Here is a 15,233-nt window from a genome sequence, read left to right on the forward strand (position 1 = left end):
TCCCCATGGCTGAGACAAGACCATTATTTCTCATCTGGAGGAAGAAGTCACATGTCTTTTTGCTGGAAGGATTAGGCTTTGATACCAGATTCTGGCTTTGACATCATTTCAAGACATCCTCTGAATCTAACCCTAGTACTCTGGATGGACAAAGCCTCTTGCTTAATTCAGAACTCTTGAGGCCAAAGATGATGTCATGTAGTTTTGAAAAGCTCCAGTTCCTGGAGTACTACCAGGAAAAAAAAGTCATCTTCCTTGAATTCAGTCCGCCCTCAAGGTGTCCAGAGAAAGCGACTGTTTCTCTGAGCAGCCTGGGCAACGTTGCATGCAGGCAAATGTTCCTTTTGACTTCACATCTGCTACATTCTTAAGCCATGGACACACTGTCCTGCAAGATTTCTGATTGCTGTTTCCTAACCAGGCCACAAAAATTCCGACATTATTTCATCCCTGCAATCTCAAAGGTAAAGAAACCAAGGCTCCAAGGCCATGTCTTAGGTTAAAATTGTTACCCAATTTTTTTTTTTAAGAGCAGGATATTTTCATCAAATAAGCATAGATGGGACAGATTCGTTTATCACCCCCTGGACCCATTTTTTGGCAGAGATGTGGAGGGTTAGTTTCAGTCCACCTTGCATCCTAAAGAGCAGTTTGAAAACCACTGCATTAGGAAGAAATGAACATACCTGAACATAATAGATGTGCAATGCTCTTCACAGTTTCTTGGGTCTTGCCCACACCAGGGAAGGGAGTGAGATGAAGTCTCCACACACCTAGGCTGGTTTGCTTCCCTTGGGTGCCGTCTGCTCAGATTTTCATCTTGCTTTACGGTTAATCATATGAGGTTATGCTTCTTGCTAAGCTACGAACCCTTGAAGGTAGTAACTTCTCTTTCTTTTCATGATATCTCCCCACCCACAACCCTCCATCCTTCCCACCTTTCCCCTCCACACCTCTGTTCCTGGCCCAGTGCCCTCAATGGTAGCCAGTAGAAGATGGATTGAGGTCAGGAATCCCTATCATTTAGTTGAGGGTCTTGCAGGAGATGACAAGGGAAGCACAATTCAAGAAAAATCATTGTATGAATTTGGCCATTTTCTTCAGGAAACAAAGAGCCAGAAACTCTCTGTATCCTTAAAAACCTAAAATAACAGAAGGTCAGGTAGAAATGTGACCATGACCGGGAGGCTCCAGCTTAACCCAAGAGCTAGTCAGACTCACCCCATGGCTGGATCAGACTATTTCCAGCTGAGTGGAACTGGAGGCTAGACACGATGAGGCAGACACTAGTTTTGCCCCAGTGGGTTTTAGAGATAACACACATTCGGGGCAACAGAATAAAACCCAAAGCAAATGCATACTTCGGCATGAGGAAAGCATATTAGTGCAGGAGGCACATTTATACAGGTGGGAGCACAATGCCCGGGAGCTTGGTCAGGAGGAGTTCTTGCGAGTTCTCGTGTTCTTTCCTTTCTCCTTATAGGGCTCTGGGACCCACAGTGGGTTTGGACAACCGGGGGGGGGGGGGGGAGGAGTTAGACATTTCTCACTTTAAAGCCCATGGACAGCATTTGAATTAAGAACACATCTGCATACAAAAAAATGGAGATGCATACCCAGGAGAACTGTGTACTTAAAAACATAAAAGCATTTAGCAGTTGGAAAGAGCACATTTTATGACTTTCCTGTGGAAAGAAAATATCTCAAAATGGCCTGATTCATCCAGGCCGGCCAGTGGAAGCTCGGTAAACAGGGACGACTTCCTGGAAGGCCCAGCCCTTGTCTTTGCTCCAGATCAACTCTTACTGGTAAAAACTGTATTTAAACCCAGAACTTGCTAGCAGGGGCTAACACAGACCACTAACCAGCTGTGCATGGCTTAACTAATGCCAAGTGACACTGGAGGCTGGCCCCTGCTGCCACAGTTTCAGTCCTAGCATGAGGAAGATTGTTTTCCTCCTTTTGATAATTCATTATTTATTCTTAAAGAAGTTTGTCATTTCTGTGATAGGCAAGTGTTGAACAGGGTACTACCCCCAAGTCTAGCAGATGGGTGTAGGAGGGGGGGCATGGTCAGTTTCCATACATTAAATAGCCCGTCATTGGTGGTCTTTCGTTCATTACACTTTTCACAACCTGTATTATTTTGTTTATCTGTGTAGTCTCTTGTTTATGTTTGGTAATCCCCCCCAACACACACACACACACACACACACACACACACACACACACACACACACTAGGATGTGGTCATGTTGGGTGTTGGATCTGGTTTTCATTGTTGCATCCCAGATGCTAGCACAGCACCCAACAAGTGGGAGATGTTCAGGAAATATTTGATGACTGAATGGCTGAGTGAATGGATGGATTCCAGTATAATTGAGACTTATCTATGATTCATTGGTGAACATAATAGCGAATTTCTGTTCTAACTAGATACACACATGGTCAGGGTAAAAGGAGCATAATTTTACTGGGTGGAAGTAAAATCTCAGAGCACTATGCCTAACCCATCCCCCTGGATTTTTGCTGACCTGTGGCTGTGCTATTTCTTCAGAAGTGAGACCCACAGCTCAAAGTCGAGACCTTGTAGCAGAAGCTGTGATTTCCACAGCCCTCTACTCACGGGAAGCATAAGGTCCCTAGATTCTGCATTAACACCCTGCTATACATGTGGGCTGTTCACCAGCTCATTCTGATGGGGAGGCTGTTTCGATGTAGTGGGGAAGCCTGCTCTTGAGATCATAAGACATTTGTATGAGCCCTGATGTGACCATTCCACTGCTGTGTGTCCTTGGGCAAGTTGGGCAAACTCTCTGTGTCTTTCTTCTTCATCTGTGATGAGATTCCTGTAATCTACCTCACAGGCTGAAGGGAGAATGAAATGGTATCATTTCATTCTTGCTTGTGATAGTCCTTCATAAGATATGAAACAGTGCACAGAAGAGATACAAGGATGACAAAAGGGATGGTTTCCTCTGAAGTGCGTGCAGGGACAGACCTGTTTTCTGGCCCTGCTGGACTCCCCAGGGCCCACACACCTCATCTGAGGGAGACAACTATGGAGGTGTGTTTCAAGAGGCCCTGGTGTGCTAAGGGCTTTGAGGAATAACAGAAACACGTGGCAGGGGGTCGAGTTTCGCTCCTTCCTTTCTATAGATCTTGACTAGATCAGCCTGAAAGTGTACTATTTCAATGATTAGAGGGACATCGTAATTAAATATAAAATAATTACTGAAATGTGTATTTTGAGTGTTTTGAAAGGGGCTTAAAACCATTTATTATCATCTAAACCAAGCTATAAATGAAGGAGAATATCTATTTTTAGTCATACCTGCCAGGAGATGCAAGAGGTGGTTCTGTCGAGAGAGAACTATTGAAACTCATTGGTTCAAGAATGCTTCCTGGGAAATTGAACAATGCAAACCTCCCATTGTCTCAGGGTCGAGAAGGGTTTATAGAAATAAAGGGGTTTTTATATAAAATGGAAAAGGTGCCATTTACCCTGTAGTGTTTAACCACCCCTCCCCTCCTCCTTAGATTACAGGGACAGAGCCCCTGTTTGGGGGTTGAGATCGCTCCCCACCTCCCCGGGGCTTGCTGCCTTTAGCCCCTAAGTGAATTGGGCTTGCAGCTCTGTCGGTATATTTCAAAAGAAGCCCCAGGGCGATTGTAGCCACTGCCACTGCCGTGGGCACTTCTGCCACACCCTGCCCCCCCCTCCTCCCGCCCTGTACATTCCAATAACAGAGTTTTCCTGTAACTCTGTTTAGAAGTATTCACAAGGACCTCAGAATGGGCTCTGTCTCCTCCTTGCAAGGAAATACTAGACTTGCTCAGATATAGTAAATGACGTGGTTTCCCCAGATTAATCATTTGCCAGATCATGCATCTGTTATTTTGTAAAATCTTAATTTATGTATAAAATAAAATTAAAGAAAGTGATTAAACAGGGCTGTAGTATGCTGTTCTGTAGACTGTAAGCTGCCCGGGTCCTAGGCACCCAGCCCCCCAGTAGACATAGCTTGCATTTTCACTTTGGAATTTGTTCATTTTCCTGGTACTGGATGGATCACCCGTTTTCCTGACCTAAGGGAATAAAAATAAACAGGTTGCAACATATACAGTTTCAGATTTGGGTTTTGTTTTGGTGGTTAGAGGAGCTGGCTGGCATAAAAATAAAGCCAGAGATGACTGCAAATTCCATAAGCAATTGGATCAATTGAATGAGTCTATGTAGTAATTTTATTTAGTGTTTGAAGTGGTCAACACAGCACCCAGGTCAAAAATCAGAAGATACAAAAGCAGGCGAAAAGCCTCTCTCTTTTCATATACCCTTGGCCGCCCATTCCCCTTAAGCAACCAGTGTTCATTCTGATTCATTTAAACTGATACTTTTCAGTCTCATAAACTGATAGCTAAAATCTTATTTTATTTGGATGCTTTATCAACATGACCTAAAGGATCAGAGTAAGAGTTTGTTCCCGGGGGCGGGGGGTGGGGGTGGGGGTGGGGAAGATAACTACATAAACTATACAGGGAGATGCCTTAGAGAAAATGCTCTAAGGGTGACACAATAAAGAACCCAAAGCAGAATTCCACGTTTATTGAAAAGAAGAGTACCACGAGTGAGACCGCCCTGTGGAACCCCGAATCTCCCCACATGCTCATTTGGACTTCTCTGTGTCTGGGCTTCCAGAACAGACTGTCCTCTTCTGCCTATTGCATATGCACTGAATCCTGGCACTGTGAATCTCTTCTGATGCAAGATTGAATTTCCCATTGCCATCTTTTCAGATAACAGCCCGCCGACAATGGAAACATATTTATGATGAATTAGGCGGTAATCCTGGGAGCACCAGCGCTGCCACGTGCACCCGCAGGCATTATGAAAGGTAAGAACCCCCCTCCTGGAAAGTCCTTGCCTAATTAAAAGTGCGCTCAATGGAAGAAGCTTCTGGTGAAGGATAAGATAAGGGGAAGTCTGAAGGACCTTTCTGGAAATAGAAAATATCCTCTGGCATTTTAGCTCGCATACCGCCTTGTGATTTTTTAGGGGACATGGCTTTCTCGGGTTACTGGGGCTAAAATTAGATGTTCTTTTGGTTTGGCCACCTATTTGACAATACCTTTTTATTTTTTTGTCCCCACAAGCCTAGATTACTCAATACATTCTCCGTAGGTTCATTTGCTGTGAGAACCTTCCGCTTCTGGAAATCCTAATTCTGCACTGTTACCATGGGGTTGCCATTAAACCGTATTGACATTGAAATGGTTTAATGTTGAATGTACTAATATTGAAAAGTAAGCCCTGCTTTAATAAGAAAATTGGCTCCAGATAAGATCCATTGGTTTTTCTCCCCATCTTGGTATTTCTTTCTTCTACGACTATGCTTTTGACCAAGAAAATCCTCTCTTGCCAAGCTTTGCATGGTTCAGTTTTCTAACACTTGCAGCTTCTCTCAGAAGGTGATGATCATGCAAATACGAGGTAATGCGCTATAAAGGTTGTCTCCACAGGAATGTTCCCTCTTTGCATTAGGACCGTTGTTGCCCACAGCAGTGCAGGTCTGTTAACAAATTCACGCATTATCCTTGCTCTCTGCTTCCAGTCCATTCTTAATTTGTTAGGGTTGCGCCAACTTCTTTATCCCTGGCATTTCGTTTCCCCGCTGACATGTTGACTGACTCAGCAACCTGGTTTCAAATTCAGAGCTTGCAAGATCCAAGCAGAGGGTGTGTGTGTGTGTGTGTCTGTCTGTCTGTGTATGTTTTAATAACGGTCATGGATGGAATGAAGTCAAGACACAGCTGAACAAACAGGCCAGTTAGCTTGCCAGTTTGAAAGGTAGAACAGAACTGCTAAGTGTGATGGCTGTTTTACAAGTCCATTAGCATGCCAGCTTCGACCCAGATCACCCACCTTTGGATCCTCCAGATAATGTTACCTAGTGGATCTCCTCTTAGTCATATTTTGTTGAGCTCAGTTGTATTTTTATCTGTGTTGCATTTAGCATAGAGCTTCTGTTCGCATAGCCATTCAGTGAAACTTAGAAAGTTTTTGTAGGTATAGTCATAGGAAATTAGGTTGGGTTTAGTACCCCATGAAAAATCCCCACAAGCAAGAGATTGCCTTACTTGTTGAGTGACAACCCACAAGGATTTTTAAACATTGGTGACAGGGCTTAGCCTTCCTGTCAGTATACTACATCAGTTTTTCAAATGTGAGCATTATTTCTCTCAGTATTTAATACAAAAACCTATGGACATAACAGGGGCACCACTGAAATCCTAGTACAAAATAGCATTGGTATCTCAGGTGAGTGTTAAGTAAACAGCACTTAAGGGAACACATTCAGTTTGGTGTTGACTTACGAGTCAAAGCTTTAATCGGAGCATTTTCATTATAAACTCCGTCTGTATTTTTTTTTTTTAAGATTTTATTTATTTATTTGACAGACAGAGATTACAAGTAGACAGAGAGGCAGGCAGAGAGAGAGGAGGAAGCAGGCACTCCGCAGAGCAGAGAGCCCGATGCGGGGCTCGATCCCAGGACCCTGGGATCATGACCCAATCTGAACGCAGAGGCTTTAACCTACTAAGCCACCCAGGCACCCCCGGTCTGTATTTTCAAAGGATTTCTATTCTGATAGTGAACACCCCCCCCCCGCCCCCACCATACCTCCATCTGCAAATGTTCCCAACATCTGAACCATCAAACTTCAAGGACCAGAGAGTTAAAATTTGCAAAAAAAAAAAGAGAGTGTATGTCAACTGCTAGCTCACTCACCCAGTTAAAGAATAAAAATTAATCAAACATGTTACAGAGCGTCGCATGGTCAAAAAAACAGATTAGGTTTGGGATGGAAAAAGGATAGGATCTAATAGTAGAGTGAATGTATGTGTAATTAACTCAAGCAGTTATGTGGATAAAAATAGCCTCAATCTTAAATGAAATACCAGGATATATTCTTTAGAAGACTGTGTACTTTGTTTCATGATTTACCTCATCTGGAGTAGTAGAATCCTAAATGCCTTCATTCCGTCAAATTGAAAAATTCTAGTCGAGATCCCTCAAATTTAGCTACTAGAAAACATTATTTAAGATTCTTTAAAAATGTCTCTTCTCTCCTCGCTCTTGGGAGTAAAGGAGTATTTCAAAAAGGTTTGGTCTCCCACTGGATTAAATTTTTTTGAAAAGCTTTGTCACCCACTCTTGCTAAATCTAGAATTTGTTGGGTCAGTGTGTATCAGTCAGGCTCCAGTAGGGAAAATAAAAACAACACCAGGTATTCAACAAAATGAATCTACTGTAGGGAATTACTGAAACAAACATGGTAAGCACAATGTTAATATGGAGGAAATAACCACAGGCTCCCTAGGGTCAAGAGAATAGGAGAAAGGGGGTTATGGTGTTGCCACCCGGAAGTTTAGAGAGTAGGCGTCACAGAGCTGGGGTTCAGATCCCTCCTGGGGAGAGGATCCCATCCAGTGCTGGTCGTTATTAAGCTCGGAGGTGGAGCACTGTGAAGCTAGGCTCAGACCTGAGGAGGCAGTGCTCGCTGGCTAATGCTGGACCTCAGGGCAAATGCCATAAAACTCTTCTGGGACTGTGACAGAAGCTACAGGCTGGAACCAACTGCTGCTGCTAAGTTACTGTTGGGTTGGCCCTGAAATTCACAGCAGGCAAAACAGAAAGAAGGAGCCTTTCCTCCCTTCCCCTGGCCTGCTTGAGCCCCATTTGCAGGACCCCAAAAGGAAGACAGCTGAAGAAAGAGGCATGTAATCTGCAGAATCTCGGTCCCAGCAACACCAAGCAGGGCACAGAAGAGTAATCTGGGGCTGAGACAACAGTCAACCGCCAAGTGGGACCCCCAATATGGAAATCCCCGCACAGAGCCAGAAACCCAGGTTAGAACACAGCTGTCCCGGGGCGATCAGCAAGGGCCTTCACCCTTCCTTGGATATACTTTCACTCGTTCACATTGCTGTGATCAGATGCAAGGGATGTCTTGAGTGGTGAGTAGTTAATAATAGTGAAGTACTAAAATTTGCAGATAATCGACTTTTTAAAAAAATGAGATTCCAGGGGGCGCCTGTGTGGCTCAGTTAGTGAAGCTTCTGCTTTCGGCTCAGGTCATGATCCCAGGACCCTGGGGTGGAGCCCCCAGTCTCCCTCGCCTTCCCCCTCCCCAGCTCATGTGCACTCTCGCTCATTCTCTCTCTCTCCAAGTAAATAAGTAAAATCTTTTTAAAAAATGAGAACCACTACAATTATACCAGTCTCACTCATTTTGAGCTGATCATGATCTGAAAGGAATCAGCCATGTTCCTGTGTGCTGTGCTCTGGAGAAGAGTCTGGGGACAGCTGCTCTAGCTGTCTTACCTCTTACTTCTCTTGAATGGTTCTACCCGAGAAGGGCAGAGGACACTCAGATCCATCCCAGGGACGAGAAACAGTTCTGCTTTGGTCAAAGAAGAGGCTGGGCTAAAACTGTGCCAAGGGACTTGGCAGATTTCTTTCCTTCTCGCTAGGTATAGGCTACACTAACACAAAACAGACAGGACTAGACTGGTGAAGGGCCACCGTTTTCAAGAAGGTTCAAGAAGCTGCAAAAGATCAGGATGTTTTGGGCAAACATCTAGTCTGGAGATGCCTGTAGACATGTTTCAAACCTTTCCCATCAGATCAGAATGACTGCGATCCTCATGTGCAAGCAGTCTTCTCGTCTCCTTTTCACCCCGATATGCAGACGTGATCCTTTTCTTTTTTCCCTACTACCAGCTTCGCTTCCCTAGAAGATGAAGAAGAAATGAGTGATCTACTGTACATTATCCACTGATTTATTTTTCATGTGGTGCGGTTCATGTTTCCAGTAAATGTTTTCATTTTCCAACAAGAAAAAAGTCGCCGGTTCCTCAGTAAATATTACTTGTATATTAGTTGGGCGCTTTTGGTTTATTAATGAGTGTAATAATGAAAGTGTGGGTTGTTGAAAAGAATCAATGGGTGTTTTTATTTAAGGCATAGCAGAAACGGTACAATGCCTGTGAATGCATCATTGTCGCTGAAGGCCTGACTCGTCCAAACTTGCCTCTGATTGGTTTAAATCAAATAGGCCCAAGCACTTCATAAAAATGTCTTTGTCAGCCTGGTTTTGCTTCCAAACCTATTCATCTCTGTCAGTTTTTAATATTAGTACCAGGCTCCTGGCCATAGTCCATTAGTATTGTACTTAATTGCTCATGTTACAGCTGATCACCAATATAAAAAGCATTAATGTTTCCCCATCGCGAGACTGTTGCTACCTGGATACCTCAAATTCAGCAGGGCTCATGAAGTGTGGTTATTCTGGAAACTTCTTTCTCAGGATTGATAGTAAAGTTACTGTAGGTCGTAATGCAAAGAAAAATGCCCACCTCCAGCTGGGCAGGACCCTTCTAAATAGGACATTTTCTTTCTTGTCTGACTCTCCATTTAAGGTGTCCCAAGTCACCTTTCTGAGGAAAGGAATAAAAAGAGGAAAGGGGTTATCTTTATGGAATTCTCTTGGCTTGATTTTCTGGAATAGAGATTCACTTTAAAGGCTTTGTTGTCATGTGCAGATTTGTTTTCTTTTTTAGAAAAATATTTTTCAAGCATGTGCAAGAGGCAAAAAAAAAATCTTCACACAGAATACCAGATTACTGGTTTGAATTTTCCTGAGCAAATTATATGGTATACATCTGAGGAGCACATGAAGTTTTATTAAGGACAGAAAAGGGAGCATGAAGGCAAAAGGCCTTCATGATGTGCTTTACTGAGTATTGAGAAAATCAAGGTCATAAACAAACTATTTGTTTATACGGGAAATGACCAATGACGCTTCATCTTCTTACATACGTAATGCCCAGTTTCAAATTCTCACTTTTGCTTTTCCCATGAGCATTCCCCAGGCAAGACTGACCTGCCGCAGGGTTGGGGGGCCTTCTTTTGCTGTGACCTGGGGTGAGCCAGCCCCAACCCGGCTACAGCTGGGCAGAACCCAAATGATGGTCACTGAACCCCTTGCCTTTCTTCTCTGAAGGTAGAAAGCAGAGCGTGGGAGGGTCACATTTTGAGTAAATTAAATATGTGCATTAAGGTAAATGCCAAAAACATACCAAGTTCTGAGGAACTCAGCTAATCATGTTGTGAAGAAAAAGTCAAGAGGGCAAGTACGGTGAGTTACAGCTCTTTATGTCTAGGACATGACGCGATGTCTTCTTGCTCATTTTGTTACCCTTGAAGTTAATCAATACCCAGTTGAGAAAGACATGGGCAAGTTCTCAGCATTTGAGATCTGAGAAGTCAGTCAGTCAGTCTCTAGACCAGAGCTCCTCAAGTGAGGCTTTCTGACCTGTCTGGGCTCTTGTGAACAGAACAGTTACAGATGGGCGTTGTTACACTTACATAGCGATTTGCCAGAATAATTTTATGTCCATTGAAACTAATTAAACATTGGGGCTTATATTTTATGTACCTTGCTTTAAATTTCTTTTTTCTATTAATTCATTTTCATGAATTAGGAATTTTATGAAAGTGTCAGTTGACAACAGACAGGAAATTTAGAAAGGTAGTCCTTCCCGGCAGATTGCTGAAGAAGGCTCCCCACCACAGATCTCAACCTCAGATGTTTATGGGGGAGGTGGCTAAGTGGGTGCAGAAGGCCAGGTAGGAGGGTAGGAAGCTGGCACACACGGCCAGGCCAGAGAGGCCCAGTGGGATCAGCCAACACCAGTGCCTTAGGCAGATGGAGTCTCAGTACTGTCAGACCTTCCATGATTTCATGATAACTTTTTTGTGAAGTCACCTGACTTACAAATACTAGATCCAATATTTCTGAAAATATTTTATACAAGTTAAAATAAACATACCTCAGGGTGGAGGTAGCCTATATGCTGCCAAGTTCCGTGAGGACTGAACTATCTTTGGCACTATTCCAGCCTCCGTGCAAATGCCCTGTGGTTGGGGGGGGCAAGAAAAAAGAGCCACCATTGACCGTGCTTTTCATCTAAACACTCTGCCACATGCTGAGCAAGACACCTTCTGTGCCTTCCCGTTGACCCAACCTTGCCTTCTGAGGTTGACTGGTTCTGCGCATGCCATTTCCTTGGTGATGAGCCTCTGTGAGCCTGGCTCCGTTCTCACTTCAAGTCCTCCTAGCCAAGCCTCAGAGCACAATTTATGGATTTTCACCAGCTTGGCTTGGTGTTATGTAGATACCTCCAATTTGTGTCACTCAGAATACCCAAAGCGATTCCAGATGTGGCATATCATACTTCTTGGGATGTGGCAGTATCAGTCTTTTGACATAGCCCAAGATTACGTTTGAAATTGGTAAGAAGCCCTCTCCCAGTGGCTGGTTTCTTTTTCTGGGGTAGGATAGTTTTGCCATTCGAGTGACTGCCTTCTTCCTTAGCTGCTGCCCTCAAGAGCCACTGGGTGTTTTTTTGAACGTCTACCGTGTCCACAGTACCCTCTGAGATGATGAAAACCTATAAACCACAGGGTCTGGAATCGGGCTGGCAGTCAGTGAGGAGGGGCCCATGCTACTACGTTCCTGGCAGAGACTGCGAAGGGAACACCATACTGATCTCCATGAGCCCAAACTCAGCTTCAGAACTCCTCTTAGTATGGCACCCTGGGCCATTACTATTCATTAGAATCAGAAGGTGCTGTGATCCTTGGCTTACCTAACTTACCATACAATCTGACTCATAGTCCATAAATACATGAAGGAGGGTTAGATACTTCAGGCTATAAAAAATCTCAGGGAAGTAAGTAATTGCTACAGATAAGTTCAACAGGTATCAAAAACAGAGACTTTTCAGCTAGAATAAGCAAAGTCTTTCAGGAGGATCTAGAATTTGAACTGGATCTTAAAGAGTTTGGTTTTAACTTCAGAGGTCATTGTACATTGCCTAAATTGTTCCGCTGTAGAAATCAAGATCATAAAGATACTAATTTTGAGGGCAAGGCTCGTGGACTCTTGCTTTCCCGGAGTCTCCCCAGTGCACCCAGGACAGCATCATGAACATATCGGGGACTCAGAAATTAGGGGTTGAATGAATTACATTAAATCCAAACAAAAAGGACAGTTTGCTCTAGGAAATGTGTGTCAAGAGGTAGGGAATGAGGTGGTGGAAGAAGCTGTCTGGTGAATACAAAGGCCGAATTTCCAAACTGGATACACAAGGCAGGTATTACAGTTTATATTCTCAGGCTTTATTGGCTGCCTTGCCCCAAAGTCCAGGGGGTAGACCATGCCCCATCCTTACCCATGAGCACGTGGGGTTGCCCATCTATGGACTCAGCTCCTTTCTGACCACTGGCTTGGTGAGAGGGGCTCTGGCCAATGGGGACGGCAAGTAGCACTTCAGCACCACTGTCACACACGCCCTCTCATCAACCTTTTCCCCAAGCCCACAGAAGGCCTCCTGGCTCTTATCCACAGCCAGCAGCCTGGGATAATCGAGCAAGGTGCCGAGACTCAGGCAGGCTGAGAAAGACCTCCAGAATCTCTCCCAAAAGGACAGTCCGATAACTTCATAAGCAAAAGCCTCCCTCTCACTCACTCAGCATGCTTAAAATGCTCGGATACTTTCCAAAGCCTGGATAGTTCTAGAAACTTTTAAAAAGGAAAACAAAGCCCTTGCCAGGCCCTGGAGTAGAAAAACTGGTTTCTGTTTAAAAAAAAAATAAACAACAGCCTTTGAAAAAGTCTCTATTTTAAAATTCTTAAATTTGCCTCTGAATGCAAGTTGTAATTAATAGAAGTTAGAGTTTACACTCTAGAGTGTAAAAACACCCTCGGGCACAAGCTGATCAAGTGTGTGTGTCATGCTGTAAACTACAGCAAGTTCTTTGTTTGACCCAAAAAAAAAAAAAAAAAAAAAAAGGCTTGCCAAACAGTTTTTCTTTGTCAGGCTCCTTTATTGTCTCATTTTTGTTTTCTCCCTACCTCCCCTCTATTCATGCCTTTGAACCTGGCTATAGTATTTAAGAACCTTTGCAGGTCCGATGTTTTATTGATAGTTTTCATCAAGCATGAATTTAAATTTGAGAATAGATTAGGTGTCTTAGCCCCTTTTCTTTTTGATAAATAACAAGAGGTTTCTACTTATGATTTTCTGTCCTCGGGGCTTTATCATTAAGATTAAATAACTGTACTCGCAAGCATGCCACTGCACAAACATCTTTTCAATTACGTGAGTAGCAGATGCCTTCACAAAGGCACTATTGAAAATTCAGAGAGCCTCTTTCCAAAAAAGAAAGAAAAAAAGGATCAGATGATAGAAGAATGTAATTGTTTACCATTAAAATATATCCTTAACTCTTCCAGTGAAAACCTCTTGGAACATTTTGGTTTTATACAAGTTATTACAAAGTTTGATCAAAGTAATAAATGTTTGGGGGAATTGTTGAACATTTCAGAAGCTCTGTAACCTGTGGGATCTCACCTCCACAGGAGTTAAATGCAATAGTTATTTGCCTGTTTTTACATAACCAGCAGTGCCCGCCTTCATTTGTGGGGTGCTCATTATGTTGAAAACACTGTAGTTACATTTGTCCATTATTCTTGAAATAGTAATGTTCACCTGCCCTTGAAATGGATCCATGCAACTTCATTCGGAGCTAGTCATTGTTTTCTCATTGAGAAGAAAAATTGCTGCTGGCATCGTGGGGGGCTGGGTGGGCTGATGATCTGCATTCTCTGTTTTGTGCATGTATTTTAAGCCGTGGGGCACAAAGTCAGCTTTCCTTAAATCCATCCCAACTTTCTTCACTGTGGTCTTCAGTTGAAAGACAGTGGGGCTAACATCAGTGTAGACCCTCTTAGAAGTGGTATGGAGGCATCATAGAAGCAAAACACCTGAGGAGTTTTGTTCTAGCTGGAGAGGCCATGGGAACCTCAGCTGTGTGTGTAGATTAAGTGCTACAGACTGGAATTCATGGAGGGTAGATGCTTGAGCTTCTCTTACCGTCCACCAGCAAGTTGGACCTGATCCAATCACAGTTGCCACTGTGTTAGAGAATCTTGGCCTAGTGATCCTGGCGTTTTGTAAGAGGAGCACTGTGCCCAGTGCCTGAGCCATAGGGCTGCTTCCCTTGTACTGGATTGACTCTTTGCGGAATGGCCTCTGAGAAAAGGAGAATGCTCACCCTGATTTTTTTAGCGCTTTGAGAACTTAGGGTTCCGTGAAGCCAGGGGTCATCGGTTCAGTATCTCCTGGTTGGTGGTGCTATTTAGACAACGTATGAAAATGCACTGCTGCCCTGCTGATATGAAGGCAGGCAGCTCCAAGAGGCCGGCAGATCTGTGTTTGAACTCAAATGCTGGCACCTAATAGCTTCATGCCTTTTATTAGTTATTTAACTATTTAACTCTGAACCTCAATTTCCTCATCCATGAGATAAGGACAAAATAAAATACCTGTATATACTTTTTTTGTAATGGTTGAATGTAAGACATACAAAATGCTTGGTATTAATAGGCACTTCATATGTGGCAGCTGCTATTAATGTCATAATGTCTATAATCAATACAGAAGAACCACCAGAATTTTCCCTCCCCACCCTCCCTCCTCACCTTTTCACCAAGATCCCATAGATCAATGTAACTCTAGTTCAGGGGGCCCACCATCCTCAAGCTACCTTTCTCACATTGACTATCCTTTATAGGAGTTAAGTCGCCATCTTGCTGGGGCCAAGCTCCAGATCCCTTTTTTTTCCACCCTCCTTTCTTTGCTTAGGGTTATAAGCACTCCAGGACCATCAAGGAAGCTGTCAGTCATTAGGCCCAACAAACTACACTCCCACCACTTCCAGGGCAAAGATTCAGAATTAGTGCCTTCAAAAAACTTTCTCATTCATCTTCTACTGCCTCTCAAGTAGTGGTAGGCAGGTAGTTTTCACAAGAAAGAGCTCTTCTGAAGACATGTGGCCATATATTGTTGATAATAATGGGCCACATACCTTTTGGGTATCTCACACAGAATACAAATGATGCGATTTATGTCCACTTCCTTATTAAAAAGCTTGGTGAGCTCATGGGCTAAGCTAAGTCTTTTATACAGAATCCGTGCTGCATTCTCCCACCACGTTCTTGGCTTACATGAGTCCTGCCGTAGGCTCATTCTCTGTGGCCTGTATGTCAGCATGGACTCTGTCTCTGTGGTTTGATGCTCAAAGACTTCAATTCACCTCTTCA

General features: G+C 43.5%; 1 protein-coding gene across 2 annotated transcripts in view; it reads left to right on the forward strand.

Moving 5' to 3' along the window:
• The window catches only part of ARID5B (AT-rich interaction domain 5B), a 178,534-nt gene that overhangs the window by 147,811 nt on the left and 15,490 nt on the right, over positions 1 to 15,233 (forward strand). For both annotated transcript variants that reach the window (XM_082720114.1, XM_082720115.1), the window contains one exon: positions 4,798 to 4,895. In XM_082720114.1, coding sequence (XP_082576240.1) covers positions 4,798 to 4,895 — 98 coding nt within the window. The remainder of the gene's footprint in view (positions 1 to 4,797; positions 4,896 to 15,233) is intronic.

Source organism: Mustela nivalis (genome assembly GCF_964662115.1).
Source record: "Mustela nivalis genome assembly, chromosome: 2".
Classification (NCBI taxonomy): Eukaryota; Metazoa; Chordata; class Mammalia; order Carnivora; family Mustelidae; genus Mustela; species Mustela nivalis.